This window comes from Odocoileus virginianus, chromosome 30, assembly GCF_023699985.2.
Source record: "Odocoileus virginianus isolate 20LAN1187 ecotype Illinois chromosome 30, Ovbor_1.2, whole genome shotgun sequence".
Lineage (NCBI taxonomy): Eukaryota > Metazoa > Chordata > Mammalia > Artiodactyla > Cervidae > Odocoileus > Odocoileus virginianus.
The window spans coordinates 14,290,593-14,316,579 of record NC_069703.1 but is presented as its reverse complement, the minus strand read 5'-3'; the positions used below and the strand labels follow the sequence as shown (position 1 = coordinate 14,316,579).

The following is a 25,987-nucleotide window of genomic DNA, read 5'->3' as shown; positions in this document are numbered from 1 at the left end:
TTACTTATATATCTGTATAAAGACAGGCATACATAAAGATAAAAGATTTTTTTAAGAGACTTATTATAGATGATCAAAATAGTCTTAAAAATCTCAGTGGGAGTCTTTTCTTATGAAGAGTTAAATAAATTAATCTTTAGGAGTTTTATAAAGATTATGTGATTTATTGTCATTGAAATCATATGAAAATCACTTGTGTAATTAGAGTAATTATCTAATTTGGTGGTTATAGGAAAGGCTGATAGTTTCCGATATAGCAGTTTCAGCCAGTGAATTCATGTTTGAGGAAACCAGGGACTACGTTAAACAAAGAAAAGCTTTTGGGAAGACAGTTGCAAATTTACAGGTAAGCTTTTCATTGGTATTACGTAGTTTCATTTTCCCTGGCAGCTCAGCTGGTAAAGAATCTGCCTGCAATGCAGAAGACCCCGGTTTAATTTCTGGGTCAGGAAGATGTGCTGGAGAAGGGATAGGCTCTCCACTCCAGTATTCTTGGACTTCCCTGGTGGCTTAGCTGGTAAAGAATCCACCTGCAATGTGGGAGACCTGGGTTGGATCCCTGGGTTGGGAAGATCCCCTGGAGAAGGGAAAGGCTACCCACTCCAGTATTTTGGCCTAGAGAATCCCATGGGCTATATAGTCCATGGGGTCTCAAAGAGTCAGACACAACTGAGTGACTTTCACTTTCACATAGTCTCAATTTGCTCATCTGAAATGGGTCTCAGCTAAACATGAATGTGGAGTAATTTTCACATAGGTGATGTCAACTGAAAAATATGCACAACTTAAAAGTTGAGAATTCTGTTTTACTTGATGGACAAAGCTGCGGATGTGAGCCCCAAAGACAACCTCTTAGACAGCTCTGAGGGACTGATCCAAACAGGTAAGGGAGGAACCAGATACATAAGAGTTTTGCAACAAAAACCAGATAGTTGGAACATCCAAGTTCAGTTCAGTTCAGTTGCTCAGTAGTGCCCGACTCTTTGTGGCTCCATGAATCGCAGCACACCAGACCTCCCTGTCCATCACCGACCCCCAGAGTCCACCCATACCCATGTCCATTGAGTTGGTGATGCCATCCAACCATCTCATCCTCTGTCATCCCCTTCTCCTCCTGCCCTCAATCTTTCCCAGCCTCAGGGTCTTGCCAAATGAGTCAACTCTTCGCATCAGGTGGCCAAAGTATTGGAGTTTCAGCTTTAGCATCAGTCCTTCCAATGAACACTCAGGACTGATCTCCTTTAGAATGGACTGGTTAGATCTCCTTGTAGTCAAAGGGACACTCAAGAGTCTTCTCCAACACCACAGTTCAAAAGCATCAATTTTCAGTGCTCAACTTTCTTTATAGTCCAACTCTCACATCCATACATGACCGCTGGAAAAACCATAGCCCTGACTAGACGGACCTTTGTTGGCAAACTAATGTCTCTGTTTTTTAATATGCTGTCCAGGTTGGTCATAACTTTCCTTCCAAGGAGTAAGCGTCTTTTAATTTCATGGCTGCAATCACCATCTGCACTGATTTGGGAGCCCGAAAAAAATAAAGTCAGCCACTGTTTCCACTGTTTCCCCATCTATTTGCCATGAAGTGATGGGACTGGATGCCATGATCTTAGTTTTCTAAATGTTGAGCTTTAAGCCAACTTTTCACTCTCCTCTTTCACTTTCATCAAGAGGCTTTTTGGTTTTTCTTCACTTTCTGCCATAAGGGTGGTGTCATCTGCATGTCTGAGGTTATTGATATTTCTCCCGGCAATCTTGATTCCAGCTTGTGCGTCTTCCAGCCCAGCATTTCTCATGATGTACTCTGCATATAAGTTAAATTAGTAGGGTGAAAATATACAGCCTTGATGTACTCTTTTCCCAATTTGGAACTAGTCTGTTCCTTCCTGTCCTGCATACAGATTCCTCAGGAGACAGGTCAGGTGGTCTGGTATTCTCTTTAAGAATTTTCTACAGTTTGTTGTCATCCACGCAGTCAAAGGCTTTGGTATAGTCTGTAAAGCAAAAGTAGATGTTTTTCTGGAGCTCTCTCACTTTTACGATGATCTAACAGATGTTAGAAATTTGATCTCTGGTTCCTCTGCCTTTTCTAAATCCAGCTTGAACGTCTGGAAGTTCATGGTTCATATACTGTTGAGGCCTGGCTTGGAGAATTTTGAGTATTACTTTGCTAGCGTGTGAGATGAGTGCAATTGTGCAGTAGTTTGAGCATTCTTTGGCATTGCCTTTCTTTGAGATTGAAATGAAAACTGACCTTTTCCAGCCCTGTGGCCACTGCTGAGTTTTCCAAATTTGTTGGCATTTTGAGTGCAGCACTTTCACAGCATCGTCTTTTAGGATTTGAAATAGCTCAACTGGAATTCCATCACCTCCACTAGCTTTGTCCGTAGTGATGCTTCCTAAGGCCCACTTGACTTCACATTCCAGGATGCCTGCCTCTAGGTGAGTGATCACACCATCATGATGATCTTGGTCATGAAGATCTTTTTTTTTTATAGTTCTTCTGTGTATTCTTGCCAACTCTTCTTAATTTCTTCTGCTTCTGTTAGGTCTGTACCATTTCTGTCCTTTATTGTGCCCATCTTTGCATGAAATGTTCCCTTGCTATCTCTAATCTTCTTAAAGAGATCTCTAGTCTTTCCCATTGTATTGTTTTCCTCTATTTCTTTGCATTGATCACTGAGGAAGGCTTTCTTATCTCTCCTTGCTATTCTTTGGAACTCTGCATTCAAATGGGTATATCTTTCCTTTTCTCCTTTGCCTTTTGCTTCTCTTCTTTTCACAGCTATTTGTAAGGCCTTCTCTAATATTCTTGAGGAGATCTCTAGTTTTTCCCATTCTATTGTTTGCAAAAGCTGTCTTCAGAAGGCTTCCATGTCTTTCTACATCAATAGGGAAATAAGACATGTGAGTGAATAGGGATGGAAGTAGGAAGGTTTGAGTCTCTTCGGAGTGAGAGACTGAACACTAGGGACACTTAGCGTAAGCTTTCTGGCAGTACTGAGGACCCAGATGAGGTTAGTGCTCATGCATTTATAGCAGAATCTTCTGCTTTTTTGTGTATTAGCTTTACTGCAAGGGTTTTGCTTCTTCCTGACTTTTGCCAAGAAGTTTAAGGTATTTTCAGAATAACTCAGAATATGGTGGCCATAATCACTAAAATGTCAATCAAATTTTAAACCCTCTAATCTTAAGTGAAGAAACAACTTATAAATAATACAATCGTCAAAAATCCTGCAGTTGGAAGTCTAATTGCAAAGTTCTAAGTGCAGTGTCTTGCCTGAAATGCGTTGCAAAGGGAAAAGGAAAGATGAAATACTTCGGTAAGTTTTCAGCACAGCATTATATGAAATTAAATTCGGGTGTGATTTAAATCCTAGTACAAGTCCTTAAGTCTTTGTGGTCTAGGCAAGTTGTATTATCTCTCTCAGAAGTACTTTCTTCTTGGTAAGATGTGAGTAATATGAGTAGGTACCTCATAGAGTTGTTATGAAGATAATACCAATAAAGGGCTTAGAATATTTCCTGGCAAAGCAAGCTTTCATTAAAGTTAGCTACTCCAGTTGACCTATGAACAGCACAGGTTTGAATGGCACAGGTCCATTTACACGTGGATTTTTTTCAATAAATACATTGAAAAAATTTCTGAAGATTTTAAGACAACTTAAATAGTGCAGATGAACTGTGTAGCTGAGAAATATGAAAAAAATGAGAAAATGTATATCATGAATGCATAAAATGTGCAGATACTTGTCTATTTTATCATTTACTACCATAAAGTATATATAAATTTATTATAAAAAGTTAAATTTATCAAAATTTATGCACACAGACGCAGGATGCCATTAATTATGCTCGGTTATGACAAAGTAATCACACTGCTGTTTCTTTGTTATCAATGCACCAGTCATTTTACCTGTAAATTTCTTTTTCACGTAATCTTTTCATTATGAAAAACATTGATATACACTATTTGTTTCACTGAGCAAATATATATTGATTGCCTTCTGAAGGTTGTATGCTCAAATGTAATTTGATAGACATGACTCTGGAAATACTATAAGCTCCTAGCAACGCAAAGAGAGTGATACTACTTGTTATCACTCTTTGACTTTCCCAGATGTATCCAAAGTGGAATTAGTATCATTTACTTCTCAAAGCCAACCACTACCACTTTCACATCAAAATTGTTTATATATGTATATCTATGGCTGATTCATGTTGAGGTTTGACAGAAAACAACAAAATTCTGTAAAGCAAATATCCTTCAATTAAAAAATAATTTAAAAAATACTCTTGCCTTTAGCCCTATTCTGGGTACTATAAAAAGTGAATCAAATAGACGTATTTTCCATCCCCTTGGAAATCTACACTTGCTGTGTTTATGAATTTCATATTGCTGCTGCTGCTGCTGATGCTGCTAAGTCGCTTCAGTCGTATTCTACTCTGTGCGACCCCATAGACGGCAGCCCACCAGGCTCCCCCGTCCCTGGGATTCTCCAAGCAAGAACACTGGGGTGGGTTGCCATTTCCTTCTCTGTAATTTCATATTAAATTACAACAAAAATGACAGTAGTATTACCCAGATTGCCTGTAGACTTCAGAATGTTAAATTTTATTTGACATTTAACCATGAAAAATATAGAAAATTGGTATAATATTTTCCAATGGGAGAAAAAAAATTCTTCTAAAATATTTACTTATTTAATAACATATACGTGCATATGTGTAGATGTGTATGTATGTATTTTGATAGCAAAAAGATAACAGTCCTTTTCAAAGCAAGTGCCATTTTAGAGGTTAAAGCGTCTGCCTCCAATGCAGGAGACCCGGGTTAGATCCCTGGGTTGGGAAGATCCCCTAGAGAAGGAAATGGTAACCCACTCCAGTACTCTTGCCTGGAGAATCCCATGGATGGAGGAGCCTGGTGGGCTACAGTCCACGGGGTCGCAGAGTCGGACACGACTGAGACTTCACTTTCTTTCTTTCAAAGGTAGTTTACTAAAACTTCACTAGGTGGCGGTACGATTCTGCTTCTACAGGTATCTACAGCGCTGGTAAGAGCAGTATTTTCCAAGTAGATGTGTGGTTCTGAGATTTCTGAGATGTTTCTTCTGATCTTCTTGTTTTATATAAATAAGTACCTTTGAATAATATTTTCATACTCAATCTAGGTATGTATTCAGAGAAGAATGAATAATATATGCATGCTGAGTTGCTTCACAGTCGTGTCTGTTTGTAACTCCATAGACTGTAGCCCACCAGGCTCCTTTCTGTCCATGGGATTCTCCAGGCAAGAATACAGGAGTGGGTTGCCATGCCCTTCTCTAGGGAGTCGTCCCTGCCTAGGGATCGAACCCGTGTCTCTTATGTCTTCTGCATTGGCAGCAAGGTTCTTTACCATTATGGTTCCAATATTAAATTGAAATAGTAGACCTTTAAATGTTATATTATATGTGGCCAAATGTCATTTTTATGACCATATAATAATTCAGTTTCCTGATACCTGTTATCCTAGAATTTTGAACATTTTGGGGCTTTCTGACCACTTGGGCACACTTTACAAAATTTATTTTCTTTTTAGACTGGAGATCTACCATACTTAAGTTGCAGTAGTTACAAGATTTTCATTTTATCTCATCCATACTCTCCAAAGTTGCTGTCCAGTTTTATGATTTTCCATGGAATGGACAATACAATAGTAAAATTCAGATATTAAATAATGATAATGTGTGTCATTGATTGATGTTCTCTGTATGCCAGGTGCTGTGCTAAATGATTATCTCTCCTTTTTTCATAGCAACTGCATATAGTAGATGTTACATTTATCCTTACTTTACAGAAAAGGATATTGGAGCATGGAGCAGTTTAGTTATATGCTCAAGATTTCTTAAGTATTTTAGCTCTGAACCTACACTCTAGGTTTAGTTTCCAGAGCTAGTTTTACTGCCTCTAGGGAAACCCATTCACTAGTTTTATTACCCAGAAAGCCAAAGTAGATAGACTCTTTTTCTTTTCCCACCTCTTTCACCCATGGACAGTGAAGTGAAAATTCAGTGTTCTTTGCTGCTGCTGCTGCCGCTAAGTCGCTTCAGTCGTGTCCGACTCTGTGCGACCCCCATAGACGGCAGCCCACCAGGCTCCGCCGTCCTTGGACTCTTGGCGACCCCATGGACTGTAGCCTGCCAGTCTCCTCTGTCCATGGGATTCTCCAGGCTAGAGTACTGGAGTGGGTTGCCATGCCTTCCTCCCGGGGATCTTCCCGACGCAGGAATCAAACTCAGGTCTCTTAAGTCTCCTGCACTAGCAGGAGGGTTCTTTACCACTGGTGTTACCTGGGAAGCCCAAGTGTGGGGTTAATTAACTGTAAAATCAGGTAGTAAACCTAAATTGTTATAGTTTATCCTTGAGTCACACTGTTTAAATGAAATGCTGGGCTCAGTAACTTCTCCAGGGTGTCTTCCAATTTGATAATTCTGTGTTTTTAAGAATTGTATTATTCAGAACTCAGAAAGAGATGTTATCTGATCCACTTTGCAACTTTAGGGAAAAAGGCTAGCTGCAGTAGTATCTATGAGTGACTAGTAATGAGTGTTAAAAAATACTGCTGTGAGCATGCTGATCATTCACCAAAGGCACCTTGCTAATAACACGTGGTACAATTATTAGCTACCATAATTTCTGAAAGCATGATGCTCTGTCTGCAGTGAAGAGCAAAGACCAAGTCTGATGGTAACACTCAGCTCAATGCCAAGAATATGTAAATATTTACTCTTTATCGCCGAAGAGTAAATTTTGTGCTCTTGCAGGCATTAATTCCTTCAGACCTGTGGACCTGAGTGCACTGAAGCAAGGATTTTCTAAATGAGCCCATCCTGGTCTGAAATTTAATTTTAGCTTCTAGAAGCTCTTAGCATTTCCATCGAAGCAGCTCTCTTCCGAGATAATTGGGCTTAGAGATCTTGATTCTGTTGTAAATAGTGCATAAATTCCTAAATCTGGGCTTCCTTGGTGGCTCAGTGGTAAAGAATCCGCCTGCCAGTGCAGCAGACACAGGTTCAATCCCTGATCCGGGAAGATCCCACATGCCTCGAAGCATCTAAGCCCTTGCACCACAGCTACTGAGCTAGTGCTCTAGAACCTGCAAGCTGTGACTGTTGAGTCCATGTGCCACAGCTAAGAAGCCTCCTTGCCAAGAGCCCATGCTCTGCAACAAGAGATGCCACTGCAACAAGAAGCTGGTGCACTACAACTCGAGAAAAGCCCATGCAGCAACGAAGACCCGGCACAACCAAAAATAAATGCATAAATAAACAACCAGTTTTTAAAAATTCTTAAGTGTGTCATCACATACTGTGGAGGGCGTGTGCAGAAGTATATTGAGACTTGTCAGCTTCTTCCTTATTTTCCAAATGAAGTGTCATAGGTAGTGTCATTGATCTACACCAAGACTAAGCTAAAAATTCCATTTCCGGGATTTTCATGGAATATACTCATCTGTTTTCAATATGTAGGAGGGTATTGCTCCACTATTTTGTTTCCTATTCCACTTTTAGATTTTTCTGTGAGTAAATTCAGATGTGTGGGGTGGGAGTGGGAAACTTTGTGCTGACTAAAAGGTAGACATTTGGCTTTGTTAAATATAAATGAATAGAAAGGGAGATTGAAAAAGTAAGGGAAAGTCTGAGAAAGGAAGAAAGTTTTGGTGTAACCTGTCACGTTTTGAATTAGACGCCAACAAAGGTCCATGTAGTCAAAGCTATGGTTTTTCCATTAGTTATGTACGGATGTGATAGTTGGACCATAAAGAAGGCTGAGCACTGAAGAATCAATGCTTTCAAACTGTGGTGCTTAAGAAGACTCTTGAGAGTTCCTTGGACGGCAAGGAGATCAAACCAGTCAATGCTAAAGGAAATCAACCCTGAATATTCACTGGAAGGACTAATGCTGAAGCTGAAGCTCCAGTACTTTGGCCACCTGATGTGAAGAGCCAGTTCATTGGAAAAAACCCTGATGCTGGGAAAGATTGAGGGCAGGAAGAGAAGGGTACAACAGAGGATGAGATGGCTGGATGGCATCATTGACTCAATGGACGTGAGTTTGAGCAAACTCTGGGCGATCATGAAGGACAGGGGAGCCTGTTGTGCTGCAGTTCATAGGGTCACAAAGAGTCAGATGTGACTGAACAACAACAGCAATACAAGAGGTGGAAAGGTGTGGTACCAGCCTTCCCTCTGCTTGGTTTTAGAATCATTAGAAGTCAGTCCCATCTTCTGTTATTAGATGGGGATGGAGTAAACCCAAGGGAAAGACAGTCAGTTGGGTTCTTCAGCAGCACAGAAGTTATGTTGACACATGTATGAGGAATATGTCCCTTGGAATGCCTTTAGCTGACATACTGTGAGTTTTGCCTGGTCCTGAGTTTTATTATACTCCTTTTCTACTCTTTTCCAAGAATGGAAACTGCTCAAACAGTCTCCACCACAATGATGCTCTGAAGGGTTAGGTTTTACGGTTTGAGATTGTTGTAATGGCAGCAAAGGAGGGTCAGCATCCTCTGCTCCTTGGAGCCTTCCTGGGAGAAGGCTGTCGTGGTTTTGAACTAGACATTGTGCAGCTGGGGGCTTCCCTGGGGGCTCAGACGGTAAAGCGTCCGCCTGGAATGCGGGAGACCTGGGTTCGATCCCTGGGTCGGGAAGATCCCCTGGAGAAGGAAATGACAACCCACTCCAGTACTCTTGCCTGGAGAATTCCATGGACAGAGGAGCCTGGTAGGCTACAGTCCATGGGATCGCAAAGAGTCAGACACGACTGAGCAACTTCACTGGTTCACTGGTTGTGGAGGTGGAGTTCATTTATAATTTCTAGTTTGAGTTTCACTGGGCCATCAAGTTAATGCCATTTTCACTGTCTTCCATGCCTTTTATCAGCCACAGTGAAGATCTCACTCAGGTTCCAAGCAGAATGATCAAAATTCTATTTCTATTTGAATTTCCACAGGAACAAAATCAGGACTACAAGGAAATTGGATTGAAGTTAGAGCCATCAAGAATAGTTGACGTTGGTCTAGAGAGAATGATTAGAGTATTAGAATGATTAGAATACTGTTAGTTGTCTATGGCTAGCAGGAGGAGGTAAATAGGTATATTGACATTGACAGTTCCAGACCATGCAGTTCAAGTTAAGGATCGTGCGCGCCAGTGAGAGAGGTAAGAGGGAGAGTGGGGAAAGGTGGCAGGGGTTGGGGAGGTACTGGACTTTGATGTCTTGAGTGTTCTGATTCTATTCTTCTATTGCATTCTGCAGATATAGATTAAATATTTTGCAGTATGGACAGAGGTTTGTAACATTGTACAGGAGGCGGTGACCAAAACCATCCCAAAGAAAAAGAAATGCAACAAGACAAAATGGTTGTCTGAGGTGGCCTTACAAATAGCTGAGAAAAGAAGAGAAGCTAAAGGCAAAGGAGAAAGGGAAAGATATACCCAACTGAATGCAGAGTTCCAAAGAATAGCAAGGAGAGATAAGAAAGCCTTCTTAAGTGAACAATGCAAAGAAATAGAGGAAAGCAATAGAATGAGAAAGACTAGAAATCTCTTCAAGAAAGTTAGAGATACAAAGGAAATATTTCACACAAGATGGGCACAATAAAGGATGGAAACGGTAAAGACCTAACAGAAGCAGAAGAGATTAAGAAGAGGTGGCAAGAAGATACAGAAGACCTGCAAAAGAGGTCTTAATGACCTGGATAACCAGGATGGTGTGGTCACTCACCTGGAGGCAGACATCCTGGAGTCAAGTGGGACTTAGGAAACATTACTATGAACAAAGCTAGTGGAGGTGATAGAATTCCAGCTGAGCTCTTTCAAAACCTAAAAGATGATGTTAAAGTGCTGCACTCAGTATGCCAGCAAATTTGCAAAAGTCAGCAGTGGCCACAGGACTGGAAAAGTTCAGTTTTCATTCCAATCGCAAAGAAGGACATTGCCGAAGAATGTTCGAACTACTGCATGTATGCAGTAGGATGTAAAACACTCATTTTACATGCTCGAAGGGCTTCTGTGGTGGCTCAGTGGTAAAGATTCTGCCTGTAATTCAGGACTTGCGGGTTTGATCCCTGGGTTGCGACGATCCCCTGGGCAAGGGCTTGGCAACCCACTCCAGTATTCTTGCCTGGAGAATCCATGCACAGAGGAACTTGGTGGGCTACACAGTTCATAGGGTCACACAGAGTCGAATACAACTGAAGCAACTTAGCACACATTCACGCACATGCTAGCAAGTAATGCTCAAAATCCTTCAAGCTGGACTTCAACAATACATGAACCAAGAACTAATAGATGAACCAGCTGGATTTAGAAAAAACAGAGGAATTAGAGATCAATTTGCCAGCATCCGTTGGATCATAGAAAAAGCAAGGGAATTCCAGAAAAATATCTACTTCTGTTTCATTGAGTACACTAAAGCCTTTGACTGTATGGATCACAACAAACTGTGGGAAATTCTTCAAGAGATGGGTTACCAGACCACCTTACCTGCCTCCTGAGAAACCTATATGCAGATCAAAAAGCAACAGGTAGAACTGGACATGGAACAACAGACTGGTTCTAAATTGGGAAAGGAGTAAGTCAAGGCCATATATTGTCACCTGCTTGTTTAACCTCTATGCAGATTACACCATGTGAAAAGCCAGGCTGGATGCCACGTTCCAATGCAGGCAATGCAGGTTCGATCCCTGGTTGGGGAACTAAGATCCCGCATGTTGGTGTGCTGCAGCTACAGAGCCCTTGCCCCACAGTGAAGATCCTGCATGCTGCAACTAAGACACCACACAGCCAAAAATAAATAAACAAAAAATCCTTTAAAAAACAACCTATGGTTTTTCCATTAGTCATGTACGGATGTGAGAGTTGAACCATAGAGACAGTGAGAGCTGAAGAATTGATGCTTTTGAACTCTGGTGCTGGAGAAGATTCTTGAGAGTCCCTTGGACAACAAGGAGATCAAACCAGTCAATCCTAGAGGAAATCAACCCTGAATATTCACTGGAAGGAATGATGCTGAAGCTCCAGTACTTTGGCCACCTGACTCATTGGAAAAGACCCTGATGCTGGGAAAGACTGAAGGCAGGAGAAGGTGGGGGCAGAGAATAAGATGGTTGGATAGCATCGTCAACTCGATGGACATGAGTTTGAGCAAACTCCAGGAGTAATAAAGGACAGGGAAGCCTGGCGTGCTGCAGTCCATGGAGTCTCAAAGAGTCGGATATAACTGAGTGACTGAACAACAAGTATAAATATATTTTTTTAAATATACAGTTTTTAAATTTTATTTATTTATTTGTTAAAATTTTTTGGCTGTGCTGTGTCTGTGTTTCTGCATGGGCTTTTCTCTAGTTGTGGTAAGCAGGGGCTGGGACACATGGGCTTAGTTGTCCCAAGGCATGTGGGGGGTCTCTCTGGGTCAGGGACCGAACCCATGTCTCCTGCGTTAGCAGGTGGATTCTTTACCACTTAGCCACCAGAGAAGCCCTTAGTGTCTAATCATATTTTTGATATTGTCCTTCTAGCGTGTTTCTTTATTCCAATACAGAGAAGCAGGAAATGTGCATACTTAATTTAATTAGTAGTTCTTCATGGATTTAGATTCCGGAGGAGAACAGATATTTTCAACAGCTGTACCTAAAGGACTATACCACACAATGGTGCTCACCCTTAGTCATGATGTTCTTCCAAAAGTTCCCTAAATAGTCTAAATTTTTTAACATAAAATATGAGATGTTTTGTATTTATCGACATTTGCATCTTGTCTTTTGGTACAAGTTTTCTTAGCAATGAAATATAACATCTTTTTTGAAGGGAAAAAACCCCAGTAATTCCATGTCTGTTTTGCTCTAAAGATCTTTTATCATAATTTTTGATATGCTGTGACTCAAAATATGCTCTTCTCCTAAACTTATCTTTTCCTTTCATTTCCTTTAAACTCAAGGTGGTGCAGCATAAGCTGGCAGAATTAAAAACATCCATATGTGTAGCCAGAGCTTTTGTGGACAGCTGTCTCCAGCTGCACAGAGCGAAACGTCTGGACCTTGCCACTGCTGCCATGGCGAAATACTGGTATGCCTGCTACGGTAATGAAAATGTAGTGTTTGCACAGGCTGTTATGGAATTCTTCCAAAGTGAAACTCAGCCTTGACGGTCTTAAAGGAAGAATGCTGAGTAAATGCAAACTAGCAGTAAGGACCAATTTTTTAAAAAATGCTGAACATTGCCATTAAACCTATTTATAATGTGCTAAAACTTTACCCAAGTTACTTTTTAACTTTTAGCTTACCCTCAAAAAGTAAATATTAAATATGATGACTAATTCGTTATTTCAAGTCGTAGTTCAATCTCAAATTAGCTGAAGAGTGGTGGTAGAGTAAGATAACAAAAGAACAGCAATAGCTGCAGTTCTGTCACTACATAGCTGCAATTAAATTTAATTATTTCTGGGCCAACATTTTGATATCTGTGAAATGAGTAGATTGCAGAAGATTTTTCTGTTTAAGAGGTTTTCTAGACCTCAGAAAAAATTTCTGAAGTTTTGACTGGCCAATCAAAAGTTGTACATGCTCTATGAAGCAAAAGAAAAAGAAAGTGTTCTGTAAGACAACTTTCAGGGACTTCTCTGGCCATCCAGTGGCTAAGACTCTGGGTTTCCACTGCAGGGGTCTCAGGTTTGATCCCTGGTTGGAGAAGTAAGATCCTGCATACCTCATGGTATGGCCAAAACCACAAACCAAAGCAAACAAAAAAATTTTTCGTTTTCATTAAACATGATTAGCAATGTTATTAAAGATGAGTTAATTGAAAAAAGACCCCCCCCCCAGGCCTTTTGTGTATTTTAAGATGCAAGAACATAGTTTAAATCAGATTCTGAAAGTGGGTTTTGTTTCCTCTTTTAAAAACAAAACATTCTCACATCTCATTAGCCCAAAAATAACCTGGAAAAAATTCCTGTTGTTATTCATTAACTTGTGTTCACTTCAGTGAGAAGTAGAATGAGGAAATATGCAGAATAGTGGTTTATGTAATGACTCCAAAATAATAAACTTACCAGGTTGAAAAGTCATGTGGAATTACTAGGAATTAGCATTTTAGCGGGGAGATACTTTACATTTACATTTATATCAAGTTTTTTAACTAGGGGAAATAGTGTAAAATTTTTAGATATTTTTGGAAAAAGACATTTGGATAGCTGGTGGCCTTATTGTTCTTTGAAAACACCAGGTTTATAGCCACACTGGTATTTCATATTGGAGAAGAGGAAGCAACTACTTATAACCCAGCAAATATTTCACTAAAATACTTGTCAAAGACAAACATGTGTAGAATTCCAAATATCACTACCCCCTGAATCTTGTCTGTTAATCATTATATCGTTACTGTATTTCTCAGGAACATCTTGACCTGTCCTATGGCTTGAGTTAAAAATTGTTTTTTATAGGAAAATGGGTCTTATGCTTACCTTTGTTTTGTATTTCCCACTGTTGAAAGTAAGTTGAAAAGATTTTGAACTAACCAGTTATTTTACAGATTTTAACAGTAGTTAAAATTCTTGTGATTAGATCAGAAAAGAATACATTTTTCAAGCACCTCATATTAATATACATATACTTCAGAAATAGTAATTCCCCAATAATCTTTAATAAGTGTCCTAGATGATAGTATGTGCTTTAATAGAGGTCTATCCTCTTAGGTTTTCACTTTTACTTTCAGTTTATTTCTGAAAACCCTAAAACATATTTTTTATAGTTAAAAATTCAGAATTGCAACCTTTGCATAGAAGTGATATATTTGAAGAAAACAAATACATATTACACAAGGCAAAAGAAAATAGGTGACTATATAATTTTTCTGCTAACATATCACACAGAGAATCTGAATAAATTAGACCAGAGTCAAGTTTTTACTATATTGTTTTTAGGCTTAAAGTAGTCTAAATTTTCTACATTTTGTTTCTAGACTTAACGGAAACCCAGCCAGAAATATAGTTGATGAAGAAAGTATTCATTATGTGAAAATACTCTTGAGATTTATTTTACATATAATTTACATCAATCTTCTCTGGTTGACTGATATGCCTGTTTTTAATTGTTTGATAAATGTATGCATTTAAACAGTCATTTGTTTTCTGGTTGTAAAGCATCTAATGAAAATTCATTTTAAATATTCCTTTTCTGCTTTTTATTTTGGACGTCTAGGGCATCTGATTTGCAAAACAGAGTAGCTTATGACTGTTTGCAGCTGCATGGAGGTTGGGGATACATGTGGGAGTATCCCATTGCAAAGTAAGTAGGCCTGTTGTGTTAGGCTTTTCTGGGTGGTGTGAAGAAAAAGGAAAACTCCTTTACCTGTCTTTTGTACACTGAGTATAGAGGGAAAAGAGGTGCAAAATCTTTGCATTTTTCAACTGCCTGTGGAGTGTGTTTAGGTAGATAGAAACAACTTCATGTTATCAGCTTACCACTAGGATTTAATCATTTTTTTAAAAAGTGAACATATACTTTAGTATACAAGATATTAAATATAAATAAATATATAATATACTAAAGCTTTATTTGAATCATTATTCAGAAGGATTAGTATCACTTTTATAGTCTAATAGTATTTTACTATAATTGTTTATGTTTATTCAGATTTTTTTTTCTAGTTTTTTACTGTGACAAACAATGCTTCAATAAACACTTTCATACGTTTATCTCAGATACATGAGTTTTTCATTATAACAGGACAAAGTCCCAAAAGTAGTACTGCTAGTTCAAAAGTATGCATATTTTACATTTTAATGCATTTCCAGATCATTTCCTCCAGTTTGAAGCAACTCATACTCAAATGAACAAAGACTGAAGATGACTTATCCTCTTAAGTTATGTGCTTAGTTGTTTAAGTTGTGTTTGACTCTTTGCGACCCCATGGACTATATAGCCTGCCAGGCTCTTCTATCGATGGGATTCTCTAGGCAAGAATACTGGAGTGGGTAACCATTCCCTTCTCCAGGGGATCTTTCTGACCCAAGGGATTGAACTCAGGTCTCCTGCATTTCAGGCTTATTCGTCACTGTCTGAGTTACCGGGGAAGCCCTTAATTTGCACTGACTATTAATTATTTTGTTTTATTTTATTTTACTGTTGTTAAGAGCACTTAACATGAGATCCACCCTCCTCACAGAATTTTAAGTGCACCGTACAGTATTGTTAACTCTAGGCACAGTGCTATGCAGCAGATCTCTGGAACTTATTCATCTTGCTTGACTGAAACTTTATGCCCATTGGTTAGTAACCTCCCATTTCTCCCCCTCCTTAGCGCCTGGCAGCCACCATTCCTTTTTGAGTCTATGAATCTGACTACCTTAGATACCTCATATAAGTGGGATCATGTTGTATTTGTCTTTCTGTGACTGGCTTATTTCACTTAGCAGAATGTCCTCAAAGTTCATCAGGTGGTGACATATTGCAGAATTTCCTTCTGCTGACGATTGAATAGTATTCCATTGTATGTTATACCACAGTCTCTTTATCCATTCATCTGTCCATGGACGTACAGGTTGATTCCACATCTTGGCTATTGTGAGTAATACTGCATTGAACAAGTGAGTGCCAGCATCACTTGGAGGTCTCGATTTCAATTCTTTTGTGTAAATATCTAGAAGTGGGATTTCTGGATCATAAGGTAGTTTTATTTAAATTTTTGAAGAACTCCTGTACTGTTTCATAGCAGCTGCTGTGCACCACTGTGCATTCTCTCTAACAGCTGCTGCTGCTGCCAAGTCGCTTCAGTCGTGTCCGACTCTGTGTGACCCCATAGACGGCAGCCCACCAGGCTCCGCCGTCCCTGGGATTCTCCAGGCAAGAGCACTGGAGTGGGTTGCCATTTCCTTCTCCAATGCATGAAAGTGAAAAGGTGAAAGTGAAGTTGCTCAGTCGAGTCCAACTCTCTGCGACCCCATGGACTGCAGCCCACCAGGCTCCTCTGTCCATGGAATTTTCCAGGCAAGAGTACTGGAGTGGGTTGCCATTTCCTTCTCCAATGCATGAAAGTGAAAAGGTGAAAGTGAAGTTGCTCAGTCGAGTCCAACTCTCTGCGACCCCATGGACTGCAGCCCACCAGGCTCCTCTGTCCATGGAATTTTCCAGGCAAGAGTACTGGAGTGGGGTGCCATTGCCTTCTCCGCTCTCTGACAGCAGTATGCCAGTATTGCAATTTCTTCATCACCTCAACAACATTTGTCTTTTGGCCTTTTAGCTCATAGACAGATGTGAGATGATATTTCATTGTGGTTGATTTACCTTTTCCCTGGTGATTAGTGGTACAGCATTTTTTCATATACCTTTTGGTCCTTTGTATGTCTTTGAAAATACCATTTTTTTAAAAATTAAAAAAAAATACACATTACAGAAAAATTAACCTACATGTGAAGTCAATAAAAAATCTTAAATTTTTTTATTGTTTATTTATCTCTAAAAACAAAAGTGTTATTTTTTTTCTAAGTAGAATTTGTATTTCCTTCAAATTAAAATAACTACAGCCTTTGTATTGTATTACACATGAATATTCTTGTTACCATTTTGAAGAAGTTCCAGTTTGTCAATAGGCAGCATCCTCTTCTATGTTTCTTCCTCCATCTTCATAGGTTTTTCTTACCCTCTTCCTGTAGTCTTTGCCTTAATAATCCCTCCATGGCATTTCTCCTTCTCATTGCAGAAAATATATTTTTCCTCTCATTTGGCAATATTTTCAGCTTATATAATTTTCCCAAGGAAGTTTTTGCTATGTAGAGAGAAGTCCAATTTAGTTTTGAGAATGAGAATGCTGTGAGCTTCTAAAAACTTCTTATAACATTAATCTAAATACAGAATATCTAAAAGGGAAACAGTATTAAACTAGCATCCAAACTTAGTTTCAAATTTATCATTTTGGCAAGCATAACTGAAGACATTTTATTCGCTTATAGTCCTTAATAAGGAAAATAAACATTGTATTCAAGTTACATTAAGAACAGAATCTCCAGAATAGATGTAATTTACTAATTTTCTGTAGCCACTGGGTAGCTCAGAAAGCTTTAATCACAGGGTATATATAATTTATAACTTTCTATAAAAACTCAACAAGTAGAGTATGTTCCTTCCTTTAGAATGTAGGCATGAAGTAACTAACTTATTTCCTTTTCTTTATCAATCCTTGGACTTGGGTTTTGGTATATCCTTTCAGAACTGCTTCAAACAGGCCTTAAACAAAAGCAGATTTTTTTTTTTTAATCTTTGAATAGTCATGAAGTTGGAAGTAAACTGAGTTATGCTAGCACAAATTAAAGCATTGCTGAGATTTTTCCTGTGTGTTTTTATGTTTTAGTCACAATATTAACTCATCTTATTTATAATATCCACAGTGCTTAAGAAAGTAAAATAATAATGGGTGTTAATATTTTTCCGCTAACTGTGCAGTTCTAACTGCTTCTGGGAATGTAGACAGTGCCATGGTTCAGTGATTGTCTAGTTTAGTTCTGTCCCTTAGAAAGGCATTTAGGTGAAGACGAGTCAGACATCCGCATGGTCCAGGATTAGAGTATAGCATACGTCTTGGTCTGTTTTCTCAGAGGCAATTCCATCAGATCAGGAGCAAGCAAAACTGGTATTTGAAATTTCTGGTTTCAATTTGAGAGACATACTTCCTTTCAGGAGTAACAATCCCCTTCTTGGCCGGGGTCTTAGTTTGAAGACTGTATGAACTTTTAAACCAGAATGTTTTTTTCTCTCCAAAGACAAAGGGAAAGAATTTTTCATAAGATGACGAGAGAGTGGTGGATAATATCAGAAAAGCTAATCAGATACGTTAGGCAATATGTGGATGAAGTATACAGATTTTGATATGATAGGAAAAAAATCATTCTAGTGGTGTTTTTTATACCTTAAGGTTAAACTGTATTATTTGTTTGTAAACTCTGGGAGTTAGTGATGGACAGGGAGGCCTGGCATGCTGTGGTCTATGGGGTTGTGAGGAGTCAGACGTGACTGAGCCCCTGAACTGAACTTATGCCCCTGCATGTTGCTGAGTCTTGGTTTCACAGCTCAAGGAGATGCTTTTTTGTTTTATTTATTTTTTTCCTGTTTGTATAAAAATAAGTGATTTTAAGTGTGAGTTTTACTTTAGTCTTACTCATTCAGCTTGGGGCTATGAGAACAGATGCTTAAGTTTTGCCATTTCAAGACCTGTTTGCTGGGAAGAACAGTGTGAGATAAAGAGCTTCATCCCTGTGTGGTTAAACATTCCTTCTGCTGCCTTCTGTATTTTAGTTGATGACTGAATTTAATTAATAACTTATAAAAGGCCTACTCATCTCTGTCAATTACCCACTCCATTGGAACTTCTTTAATGTGAAAAAAATGTGCCCAACTCAGTCCAAAAAGATCCAAAAGCATTGAAATTGCTGAAGTAGGCTGAAATGCCAGATAGATTCTCTAAATGAAAGTTCTGGATTTTGTGGGCAACAATGGAATCTGTCCAAAAGAAAAAATATATTTGAAAACACAAATGTCTCTAGATTTCAAGTTTCATCAGAAAGTAGGTATTGAGACTCGAAAATTCCTTTGTAATACAGTAAATCATTATTTGATGTGTTTATTTTTTTTATTTTTTTATTTTTTTTTTAAATTTTTATTAGTTGGAGGCTAATTACTTTACATCATTACAGTAGTTTTTGTTATACATTGATATGAATTAGCCATGGATTTACATGTATTCCCCATCCCAGTCCCCCCTCCCACCTCCCTCTCCACCCGATCCCTCTGGGTCTTCCCAGTGCACCAGGCCCGAGCACTTGTCTCATGTACCCAACCTGAGCTGGTTACAGTAAATCAAATCAATAAATACTGAGTGCTCAAGTGAGGTACCATTGCAAGGTACCATGATGAACTTGGACAAGGAGAAGTTCAGAATTGATCATGTTCCTAGAAAGCCAGCACATTTAGTTTGTCTCAAATTAAATTTAAAAAAAAAAACAGTTTAAGGCTTAGAAATAAATGCCTTTGAATTTGCCTACTAGAAAACTGCAAAGCTCAATAAATAATCTTACATTTCTGGACCAATGAAAATAAATATTGATATAATTAAAAAGATATTTGCCAAAGTGGCAAGATACCTACCTTTCCATTCCAGGTTGCCAATGATCTATTATGTGACCATTAAATAGCAACCATTAATTAGTATATGTACTAACTTTTCAGCACCTCAGTTCCTTTACCTGCAAAATTAATAATATTTACCCTCCTTAATTCCAGAGCTGAGAGGGTAAAATGAGATAAGATAAAAACAACTATATAGTGTTATGTTTGCTGTCATCACTACCAAAAGTAAACTGTTTTTTTATAGCAGTGTGCTCAGTCACTCGGTATTTTAAACTCCTACATTACTGGGGTGATTATTAATCATTTCCAAAAGTAAGTTACTTGTTAACTTTGTGAAGTAATAATTTTCTGAAGCATCAATTTATACTGCTGATGGCAGCAGTATTGGTGGGAATCTAAAGGATGTTAGAAAATATGTACTTTTCTCTTTTTTTTAAATAAAACCAGTACATTTCAACTTTTGGGGGGAAACATTAAAGGTAACAAACTATTAAGACATTGCATTCATTTCTAAATTTAAAATAATACTTTTTAGGATTATATGTGCTGAATTTTACAAAATTAAAATAAACATACTTAGAAATGTTATTTTGAATTTGTACTCTCCAAGCAAACTAAAACAAATCTATGCAAATGATCAATATATGAATAGAATTTTATAATCATACCAATCTTGGATGAATGCCATACTGAAAAAAAGTAATTTATGAAGAACTTTTATTGTTTGTTTCAATTTCATTAAATGAACACTGTAATTAATAGTTACCTGGTGAGACAAAATTTATAATTTCTAATATCCTTTGTTTACTCCTTTAATCATCTTCTTATTTATCCAGAGCTTATGTGGATTCCCGTGTCCAGACAATCTATGGTGGTACCAATGAAATAATGAAGGAGCTGATTGCAAGAGAGATCATCCATGACCAGTAGACATCTGCCCACATCCCGGAATCCTATTACAGCTAATCTGGTTTTAAATCTACTCAAGATAAAATACAACCCAGAAAGGGAGGGAACACTAAACAAGTTTTTATCTGTTCTCCATGTAGAGAAAGATATCAAATGCAAATATAAGATTAACACCGTGGGGGAAGAAATCTTTGAATCCAAAGATCATAAAGTTTTCCAATATAAGGTTTAAACTGTTAATTTTTTGCATAGCTAAATGGCAAAGATTCTCTGATTCTAGAAGCCTTAATGTTTCATTTATCTCTAAAATTCTAAAAGAGTATTAATGCTTCAGTCTTTAAAATTGAGGCAGAAGTAATTTTTTATTATACTATCAAATTTTTTATGGCACATTGATTTTGAAAAAGAAGAATAAATACAATTGACAATGCAAAATGTGTTTAGATATCTTTTATTCCAAGTTCCCCAGAACAGTGTTTCTACCACCCTACCCCTAAACCTGTTTTTAAATAATGAGACACTTTCTTCAGTCCAAAGCTTATGCGAAGTTCTTGTGAAATCTTGACGTGTGAAGCGCTGCTTAGGTTGAAGCAGGAAACCTCCTACCTTAGGGCCTTAAAACCACTAGGACTCAGCTAAGCAAATCCCCACAAGAGAATTCCACTGGTTCCTTAAACCACTGACACCTGGGCTTTCAACAGATTTCCATCCCAGTTTAATTGCTAGGAGAGCACACCATTATCCTTAATAGTTTCAAGATATTGGTATATTTTATAGGTACCAAAGCAATGACTTTTATTTGGGAGCAGCATAATTTTTTAATTAATTTAACAGATTTATACTTTGTGTTGTCATCTATAATCCAGGCTGTTAAATTGATGAAAAATATGATTTAAAAAATTGGCAAGATCCATAAGTGATAAACAAGTTGTCATAAAGTAAGAAGTAAATAAACAACAATTTCAAATCATGATAAAGGTAATAAAGGAAATGAAGTATTTTAAATAGGAAAATGAGGAAATGACATTTAATTTAATTATTACCAAAAAATAGGCCATTAATTTGTAAACTGCCAGCATCATTTTAGTACTTGTTTTCCTTTGCATGTATTGGTGAGACAAAGAATAAAGTAGTTTTTAAGTGGAAATAAATGTATTCTCATTCAACCTAGAAAATCTTGATATTTTATTTGGTGTTGTGGGTATTAAACATTGTTTTTTGATGCAGTCATTACAACTGGTTAGAGCAGAGAGAAGAGAGAATACTTTTATACCATTCTGTCCTAGTGTCTTACATAACTTTGACTTGCTCTTGGGTAGAACTTTGTATGATTGACAACTTGGATTCTTGCTCAGTAAATCTTCTACAAAATGGGTGAAAATAAATTCTTATTAGGTATTACTGTATTTGTCGCTTTCACCTCACACCAACTGCCAGGGAACAATAGAGAATTAGATCCAACACCCCACCCCAGCTCCTTTCCCAATCTTAAAGGAAACTAGATTTTAGGAATTAAACATCTGTAGGATAAACAGTAAAGTAACCTAACAGGAAATGCTTACTATGTAGAGCTGGACAAACCTAGATTTGAATGATGACTCTTACCATTTAGCAGCTATTGGACCTTGGGCAAATTCTGAGTCAGGATTCTTTCAGGTGCAAATGACAAAGAAATCCAATTCAGACTATCCTAAGCAAAAACTTGAGTGTGCTGGCTAAAATGAATTGTAGAGTAGTTCATAAAATCTAAAGAATTGTAGGGAGAAGGCAATGGCACCCCACTCCAGTACTCTTGTCTGGAAAATCCCATGGATGTAGGAGCCTGGTAGACTGCGGTCCACAGGGTCGCTAAGAGTCGGACACGACTGAGCGACTGACTTCACTTTCACTTTTCACTTTCACACATTGGAGAAGGCAATGGCAACCCACTCCAGTGTTCTTGCCTGGAGAATCCCAGGGATGGGAGAGCCTGGTGGGCTGCCGTCTATGGGGTCACACAGAGTCGGACACGACTGAAGTGACTTAGCAGCAGCAGCAGAAGCAAAGAACTGTCGGCACTTAAGAGCCTGATTCTGGGATTTAGAACTGCCAGCACTTAGACTGTATTCGTTTATTTCTACTTTTCTTTACAAATTGGCCCAATGGACACTGCAGAGAAATTTCAATACAGTGCCTGTAAAAATAACCTTGGGCTGCCCCAGCCTACATCTCAGCACAATGTTGTCGTAAAGTGGGGGGAACGTGTACTGTGATTGGCACTCATCAGGAACACAGACTGGGAGAAGCCATTCCTTAAGCAGGAAGTCAGTTCAGTTCAGTTCAAAAGGTGCCATGCATGCACTGCTGCATCCCGGGAGTAGGTTCTTGTAATTTGTATTTATCAGAAGGTAAAAGGATTGTTAAGGTAGGATATTTCTAGAATGATCCCTGAAAATCTGTTTTTCTATTTCTTCTAAGCTAGTTGTTTATCTGGCAAATTCAGTCTTCTTTTGCACTCCCTCCAAAGAAGCAAATGTTGTATCATGAACTTAAAGCATAAAGCAAAACAGGAGGCTCAGAGTGTGTTCCTTAGCTTTTTATTTAATTTTCATTTCTTCAATAGCTAATCTTCATATTTTGCTTGTGTGGCTTTGATTGTTGTCCCCTAGGGAAGGAATTTAGCATCTGTATCTCATGCAGTGCTAAGTGCTCAAAAAATGATAAATAATAATAATGCTCAAAAGAACAGACTGGACTGACACAGCAGGAAAGCCACACTGTGTAAATAATTAATGAGAATGAAAAGGCCTGAGTAATTTTGGGTTTTGGCTCAGATTTTTAAAATCATAATTATTGCCCTAAAATTATTTTTGCCCTTTGTTTCTTTGATAGTGTCATTGAAAATGACAGTATATAAAAGAAGCTGTTTTGATTTGCTGTTTTAAAAATCTAACAGCAAATCTTTACTAATCTAGTAATTTTAGTAGTTTATTGCTCACGGTATAAGATTTCTAGGAGGCTGCTTTTTTCATATGTCAGTATTATTTTTGGCACACACAGCATTTATTTATTTGAAGTCATTGGAAAGATTTGACATTGAGGTGGAAGTCAACTGTAGGCTGATCTGTCTTCTGCTTTATAATAAATGTTGAAAAGGAGTTCTTTCAAATATCCTGTTTTGAAATCTCATTATCATGACAGATTTTAAGAAAAATTACATAAAGATTCAAGCATACTCAAAAATTGTGAAAGTAGTGTAATGAGCCTCTAGCTTCAACATTTGCCAATGTATCGCCCCTAATTTTTTCAATAATTTTGAAGTAAATCCCAGACGTAATCCTATTTCACACACATATATACTTCAGAATGTGTGTCTAACGGATTAAGTTTTTTTATATATAACCACAAGGCCATGATCATAATTTAAAAACTTTAAAATATAGTTACAGATTAACAGTAAATTTTTCTTAGTTATATCAAGAATGCCCTTTGTAGCTGGTTTGTTCAAATCAGGATCCAAGCAAGGTCCACAGATTGCATTTTTGGTTTTGTCTTCTACATCTCTCACTTTCTTTCTCTTTTATGTTTTGGGGTGGGGGGTTGTGGTTTGCTGTGCAATGTGTGGGATCCTGTTTCCCTGACCAGGAATTGAACCTGTGCCCCCTGCAGTGGAAGTTTAGAGTCTTCACCACTGGCCTGCCAGGAAAGTCCCAAATACTAGGCACTAGTCTTTTTCTTTTAACTTTTAAAATTTTATTTATTTTTGGCTACACACAAGTGCCTTGTAGGATTTCCATTCCCTGACCAGGGACTGAAATTGGGCCACGGCAGTGAAAGCCTGGAATCCTAACCATTAGACCACCAGGGAACTCCCTCTTTTATAACAGTCTTCTCTTCTCTCTTTTTCGTTCTCCCTTTTTACACTTTATTTTTTAATTAATATACAGCAAATTTGCTTGTTTTGGTATACATACATATGATAAAACTGTCTTTTTTTTGTACTCTAAGTTTTAGCATATATATATAGATTTGTGCAACCACCACCATAATCAGGATACAGAACAGTTCTATTATACCAAAAAAACTACCTCTTACAATTATAGTCGCATCATTTCTGCACTTTTAACCCCTGGCATACATGCATGCATGTTCAGTCGCTCAGTCTTGTCTGACTCTTTGCAAACCTCAGAATGTGGCCTGCCAGGCTCCTCTGTCCTCTTGCCATTCTGGAAAAAATACTGGAGTGGGTTGCCATTTCCTCCTCCAGGGGATCTTCCTGACCCAGGAATTGAACCCTCGTCTCCTGTGTCTCCTGCATTGGCAGGCAGATTTTTTACCACTGAGCCACAGGAAAGCCCCTAACCCCTGACAACCGCTGATATATTTATTATTATATTTTTGTCATTCTGGGACTCATATAAATGGAATCATATAATATGTAACTTTTTAAGAGCAGCTTTCTCTTAGCAAAATGCACTTACGTTTCATTCATGTTGTGTGAATTAATAGCTCAATCCTTTTTCAGTGCTAAATAGTAGTTCACTGTATGGATATACCACAGCTTATTTATTCATTCATTTTGATTGCTGAGGAATTTTGGGTTCACAGAGGTAAATGTATGTTTAATTTTATAAGAAATTGTAGTTATTTTCCCAGAATTCTTGTGCCACTTTGCCTTCCCACCACCAATATAGTTCCAACTGTTTTGCTTCTTCTCTAGCACTTGTTTTTTTTTTAATTTTAGACATTCTAATACTATGTAGTGGTATCTCACTGTGGTTTTAATTTGCATTTCCCTCATGTCTAATGATACTGAACAACTTTTCATGTGATTATTTGCCTTCCATGTATCTTCTTTGGTGAATTGTTCAGATCTTTTACTCATTTTTATTTGGGTTGTTTGTTAATGTCAAGCTTTGAGAGTTCTTTATATGTTCTGATAGAGTACATCCTGAGAAACGCTGGGCTGAAGGAAGCACAAGCTAGAATCAAGATTGCTGAGAGAAATATCGATAACCTCAGATATGCAGATGCTGCTGCTGCTGCTGCTGCTAAGTTGCTTCAGTCGTGTCCGACTCTGTGGGACCCCATAGACAGAAGCCCACCAGGCTCCCCTGTCCCTGGGATTCTCCAGGCAAGAACACTGGAGTGGATTGCCATTTCCTTCTCCAAGGCATGAAAATGAAAAGTGAAAGTGAAGTCGCTCAGTTGTGTCCGACTCTTAGCGACCCCATGGACTGGAGCCTACCAGGCTCCTCCATCCATGGGATTTTCCAGGCAAGAGTACTGGAGTGGGGTGCCATTGCCTTCTCCGGATATGCAGATGATACCACCCTTATGGCAGAAAGTGAAGAACTAAAGAGCCTCTTGATGAAAGGGAAAGAGGAGAGTGAAAAAGTTGGCTTAAAGCTCAACATTCAGAAAACTAAGATCATGGTATCCGGTCCCATCACTTCATGGCAAATAGATGGGGAAACAGTGGCTGACTTTACTTTTCTGGGCTCCAAAATCACTGCATATGGTGATTGTAGCCATGAAATTAAAAGACACTTACTCCTTGGAAGGAAAGTTATGACCAACTTAAACAGCATATTAAAAAGCAGAGACATTACTTTGTCAACAAAGGTCCATCTAGTCAAGGTTATGGTTTTTCCAGTGGTTATGCATAGATGTGTGAGTGGGACTATAAAGAAAGCTGAGCACAGAAGAATTGATGCTTTTGAACTGTGGTGTTGGAGAAGACTCTTGAGAGTCCCTTGGACTGCAAGGAGATCCAACCAGTCCATCCTAAAAGAAATCAGTCCTGAATATTCATTGGAAGGACTGACGTTGAAGCTGAAGCTCCAATACTTTGGCCACCTCCTGTGAAGAGCTGACTCATTTGAAAAGACCCTGATGCTGGGAACGATTGAGAGTAGGAGGAGAAGGGGA

At 38.3% G+C, this 25,987-nt stretch overlaps 1 protein-coding gene across 4 annotated transcripts in view; it reads left to right on the top strand.

Annotated features, from left to right (window-relative positions):
• Positions 1-20,512, top strand: part of ACADL (acyl-CoA dehydrogenase long chain) — a 41,235-nt gene extending 20,723 nt beyond the window's left edge. For 2 of the 4 annotated variants that reach the window (XM_020891114.2, XM_020891105.2), the window contains 4 exons: positions 233-346; positions 11,992-12,119; positions 14,249-14,335; positions 20,005-20,512. In XM_020891114.2, coding sequence (XP_020746773.2) covers positions 233-346; positions 11,992-12,119; positions 14,249-14,335; positions 20,005-20,098 — 423 coding nt within the window. In that variant the 3' untranslated portion in view covers positions 20,099-20,512. Of the gene's footprint in view, positions 1-232; positions 347-9,003; positions 9,213-9,309; positions 9,397-11,991; positions 12,120-14,248; positions 14,336-20,004 lie in introns of those variants that run through there. The other 2 variants (XR_002313459.2, XM_020891128.2) reach the window with 2 other exon arrangements.
• Positions 20,513-25,987: the final 5,475 nt, after the last annotated feature.